The 5276-nt window shown below is 30.4% G+C and overlaps 2 protein-coding genes and 1 long non-coding RNA gene across 6 annotated transcripts in view; 1 reads left to right on the top strand and 2 right to left on the bottom strand.

Annotated features, from left to right (window-relative positions):
• LOC108735414 (synaptosomal-associated protein 25) overlaps positions 1 to 2997 on the bottom strand; it is a 14871-nt gene extending 11874 nt beyond the window's left edge. For all 4 annotated transcript variants that reach the window (XM_018467363.2, XM_018467362.2, XM_018467364.1 and 1 more), the window contains exons 1-3: positions 2857 to 2997; positions 1855 to 1947; positions 926 to 967 (exon numbers count right to left, since the gene is read on the bottom strand). In XM_018467363.2, coding sequence (XP_018322865.1) covers positions 926 to 967; positions 1855 to 1944 — 132 coding nt within the window. In that variant the 5' untranslated portion in view covers positions 1945 to 1947; positions 2857 to 2997. The remainder of the gene's footprint in view (positions 1 to 925; positions 968 to 1854; positions 1948 to 2856) is intronic.
• A 366-nt stretch (positions 2998 to 3363) lies between these two features.
• On the top strand, positions 3364 to 3952 carry LOC108735415 (probable small nuclear ribonucleoprotein Sm D2). Its single transcript, XM_018467365.1, has one exon. The coding sequence runs from the start codon at positions 3504 to 3506 to the stop codon at positions 3861 to 3863; it is 360 nt and encodes a 119-aa protein (XP_018322867.1). The 5' UTR covers positions 3364 to 3503; the 3' UTR covers positions 3864 to 3952.
• A 3-nt stretch (positions 3953 to 3955) lies between these two features.
• LOC108735417 lies at positions 3956 to 4744 on the bottom strand. The gene is made up of 3 exons (XR_001937576.2): positions 4584 to 4744; positions 4285 to 4479; positions 3956 to 4213 (listed from the first exon to the last, which is right to left on the bottom strand). It is a non-coding gene; the product is annotated as an uncharacterized LOC108735417 (long non-coding RNA).
• Positions 4745 to 5276: the final 532 nt, after the last annotated feature.

Raw genomic sequence — 5276 nt, 5'->3', positions numbered from 1 at the left:
AAAACAGCGACGACGCGCAATAAACATTTTTCAAAACAAAAATTATTAGAAACTATGCATGGGTTTTTGTTTCTGAGTATGTAATTAATAATCATTTGGATATATTTTAAAAATTTAATTAATTCCTGAACGATTACAACATTTGGTTGATTAAACCTTTGTCTGTCTTTTCTGGCTACAGCTGCCTCTAATTTTTGCCCATTTTATCATTGCACGCTTTACAAAACAGCAATTTCAACGGTCGAAAAACGGAGTAAAAAGGAATTTCCGTCTTTCAAACTTTTAATGAATTGTACGTCTCTAGAATAGCAGATAAACAATCTACAAGATCGATATTCTCGCTATTCCCGAATGGCCGTTATCATTGAAAACTGGAACGACAAAAAAATAATCTCTATAAAAGTATAAAGATTGCCTTTACGTCACAACCATGAACTTTTATCGATTAATACGACCGTACGTAATCCACGACAACAAAAAACGAAAAAGTCAACAATAATGCAAACAAATGAAGCCCAAATCCCAGACGAATTTTCGAAATGGAATACAAAACAGTTGAAAATGATGAGATTTGGAAAAATTATTATTCCGTCAGACAGAAGAAAAACAGAGACAACTTTTGCAATTTTGACGATTTTACGAAAGTTTTGTCTATATTCTGGGGAAAACATATAGAATAAATAGATATCACAAATTGCGAAACCAAAAAAAAAAAACAATAACAGAAACACAAGAAAATGTAAATGTAACGTAGAATATAATAAGAAAGAAGTAGACGATTAGAAGAAAATAGGAGGAACTTTCGCCTAAAAGAGAGAGATGGTAGTCATCATAAGCACATTTAATAATAATGTTCCCAAGTCGTACTCGGAAGATTAAAAATCGATTATTTTTTTTTCGAACTAAAAACAAATCAAAGCCATACCTCTTCACAGAGCGCCAGCATTCGCCGGGTGCTGTCCAAAGACTGGAAGAAAAAAGTTATGTTAAGATTGTGTCATCTTAACAAACTACGTACAGATATGGTAAAAAGTTCACCATACACATTTCTTTGTCAGCATTTTTTTCCCTTTGTACGTAACAAGAGCGAAAATGCATAATTTGGTTAACGTTTGGAATTTGTTTTTCAATCACGTCTATCTGAAAACGCTTCTCTCCTAAACTAACTGAACTCTCAAAACCTTTATTTAAATACATTGTATTTTTCAAAACATAATGCAATCCTTCGACTATTGCACGTAATACCAGATCACTATGCTCGGTTCTAAACTCGCCACTAGTGTATACGTATAATTAGAAAAATCTGGTGTATAGTATACCAGGAAAAATATAGATACATTTGGTTTTGATTAAAAACGTCGTTAAAAGCGCATAAAAAAGCAATGCAGAAAGTTAAAAGGTTTTCTGCAAGTAATTTCTACGAATATTAAAACAATTGCTTATTCCAGTCTACAAATACAGTTATATAGATTTCATTGATTTCTACTATATACAAAATCGTTATCGAAGGAAACTGAAACTATCACAATAAACCAAATATACACAAACATGAATCATTTTTCGTTTAAGTGATAATCTATTACTTTACAATTTGACGAAGAATTTTCTGTTCGACAAAACCAAGAAAAACCATTTAAAGGATATGCGAATTTTTTAAATGAGTAACAATACCTTTGTATATGGTTGTTATATGCAAAAAATACTCCAATTATCTCTTGCTGATATACAACAGAGTATCAAAGCGATAAAAATAAATATTAAATAACTTAATCATTCACAAAATTAGACAACTTTTAATGAAAAAATGCGCAGAAGGTTTTTTTACCGCAAGAGAATTCAAAAAACAAGACTCACCTCATCGGTGACTTGTTGTGATCGAAGTTGTAATTCCTGGAGCTCCGATCTCGGAGCCCCATTCTCTGCAGGTGGAGCTGGTGCAGGCATATTCTGAAACAGAAAAAAAATAAAACATGTAAATTAAGGGAAAAAACCATAAAACTGTAAATGATATATATGTGATGGTAATTTAGAAACATTTGCATAGATAATATTGAAATATTAAAGCTTATGCTTATACCACCCCCAAAGTTTACTAACCCTGAGCAAAAATGCTCTATTCAAAATATTATCAATGGGCAAGTTATGTATACAATCTAGTATCTTAAGAAGAATGATAATCATTCTTGTTGACACTAATTAAAAATATTAGAAATACATAGAATTATGTTTTTACTTGATTATTAATTTAGATTTACCTATTACATTTATTATTAAATAACGTATGTAATTACTTAAAATCAATAAGCCCAAATAACCTAAGTAAATTTGAAAAATTAATAAGAGAACTTGACCCATTCATGGCAATAAAAAGAGCCACCATGTCTGTATCAACACAACTTTGACCTTTCCACCCTTTTTTTTGTTTTCAAAAAATTATATTACTGAAAACGTTTAATATGTATAATTCGCATAATTACAATATACATTTAATAAAATGAGAATTATTTTAAAGACCAATAAAACTATTATCAAAAGCTACACCAAATACGATTTTCCAGGATTTTAATATTATTATCTGTAGAATTGTTTTGGGCATGAATGTAGTAAAAATCAATAGGAAAACAGCGACGACGCGAGTGTAGAAGTACAACGGTATTAACAAATATAAGATTTGTAAATATTTCCTGTTGTTTTGATTAATACTAAGACTAATGATATTACTCTACTCCCTTTTACTTATGGAACACCTAGCATACATATTTCATGTAAAAAAATGCATTACTACATATTTTTTTTGAATGATGACTCAAGTACTTAAGCACCTGCTTTGGGGACTATAATAAAGCAACTTATTACCTTGATTAACAGATGTTATTGTGCAAATACTCTTAACAACACCAATTGAAGAATTTTACTCCAAAATTTAACTAAATTAACTGCACTAGCATTACTACACCGCACTACTCGGCTAACTGCAATGGACGAATGCACCGACAACCATAGATTAAATCGATGACTGACTTTTTATTATTATCTATGACTGACTTGTTAAAACAGCCATAGCACTGACCATAGAACATAGATAATACAGGTAGTGCTAAGAAGAAACAAGGAGTCAGAGAAGAACGACTTTATATCATAAAAAATAATGTTGCGAATAAAATACTTCTATAATCACATCCTTTGTATTTTTATTGCAGGATTGGCTTCTTGTGATTAACTGCAAATTATAGAAAAGTAACGGTTATAGAAACACAGTAGACTATAGATAATAGATACAACTGAATAAGAACCTTATCTATGAAATGATATGAAAACCAGTAAAGTGTCTAAAAAGAGAAAATATCTACGACCGAATCTATGCAAATCTATGGACTGTATATAACCTACAATTCGTTCGGTAGCGTTTGTAACCGCACAAATCAACAACAAAAAGTTGTTTTCTTATTAAATAATTTTATTGATCCAACTTTTTGATAGCCGATTGCCTTTCTCATTTAATTATGGCTCTGAATAAACCAAAATCAGAAATGACCGCCGAAGAACTGCAAGCTCGAGAAGAAGAAGAATTCAATACCGGACCACTTTCTGTTTTAACGTTGTCTGTGAAAAATAATACCCAAGTTTTGATAAATTGTCGAAACAATAAGAAATTACTAGGACGAGTAAAAGCATTTGACCGACATTGTAATATGGTGTTGGAAAATGTGAAAGAAATGTGGACAGAACAGCCACGTCCAGGCAAAGGAAAAAAGAAAGCAAAACCAGTCAACAAAGACAGATTTATTTCTAAGATGTTTCTGAGAGGAGATTCTGTTATTCTAGTAGTAAGGAACCCATTGGCCTCAGTAACTAATAAGTAATATTATCAAGTATTTTAAGATTATTAAAAAGTGTATTTTGTATTACGTTAATCACTTGGAATAACATAAAATTAAACAGTGAAACACAAGTAGTTTCTTTTTTTTTTTTAATAAATATCCAAAATACATTGTCAATTTTCAAAGCAAAACAAATGCACCTAGCAATTGTTACATATAATTGTCATTAAAACAATGCTCTGCATTTTGGACAGTCTGGGGGAAATCCTGATGAATTTCTAGAATTCTCCCAGCTATTTATACATTTATCATGAAAATAATGTCCACATGGAAGTCTTTTAACGTTGATAGACTCCAAACAAATCACACAATCTTCAGGCGGATGATTATGCCTTAAAAAAAGGTTGACTTGTAATTCAGCTTTTTAATTATAAACCCTTAACAAAAAAAGTGGAATACTTACTGTGTTCTTGGTTGTGGTTGAGGAGGAGGAGAAGAAAAATGATGTGAAGAACTAGAATGGGCTTGAGGAGTCTCTGGTGACTTACTAAACAAATATGCCCCCAATCCGAATGCTGCAACCATTCCACCAACAGTCGCAAGAGTACTCCATCCACTTGATTCTTCTTTATTGTTTCTGTTTGACATTGTAATTTTCCTGGGAATTAATTATCATTATACAATAATTATGATTAAAAATCTTTTTTAACATAAGTATTTAAAATAACAACTTCTATGTGGAGCAAAATAATTAACACTCACTTGTTAATTCCAGTAGTTCTGTGAAATTAATAAGAAAAGAATTACAATAAAATAATTAGAAATAAATGGAATATAGTAAAAACGTCTGGCGAGATCAACAACACAATGAAAAACGAGGAGTTCTAAATATCTGGAAATCACCGAATATTTATTTTTATGTAACTGCGTATGCAACCCATTATGCATCTATGCGGATATTCCCTCTATACACCTATAAGCTATTAATTGTTATTCTACATTTATTATTTTTTCAGAATCAATAAATGGTACTACGTATTTATTTTCGAAACGATTAACAATCCAAAAATAATTTTGTCATTGGGAATCCTGCCAATAAAATTAAAAATTACTCAAAATAGATCACATTCAAAAACGAGATAATATAAACGTTAATCAGTAGTAAAACAACTGATTAAGTATTGATATAGCGTTCCTCAACTTTCTATATAACCAGAAGGATTTTCAAAAATTATTTTAAAATTGTAAACTAATACAGATCTGAGAATACACATTTTGAATGAAAAACACTCTGTATATGTGGGCCCTACTATTAATGGCTTTCAAAGGGCTTGAAAAAAGCCATCCAGTTTACTAGATCAATAATTTATTTCTTAGGTACATCAGAGAAATAAGTACACCATTATACAACACATTTTTTTTAAACAACTAGTATAAATATGATATTTTATATAT

This window comes from Agrilus planipennis, unplaced genomic scaffold (genome assembly GCF_000699045.2).
Source record: "Agrilus planipennis isolate EAB-ADULT unplaced genomic scaffold, Apla_2.0 scaffold40, whole genome shotgun sequence".
Lineage (NCBI taxonomy): Eukaryota > Metazoa > Arthropoda > Insecta > Coleoptera > Buprestidae > Agrilus > Agrilus planipennis.
Note: the sequence above shows the minus strand (reverse complement) of the source record. Positions and strands in the feature narration are given on the sequence as shown.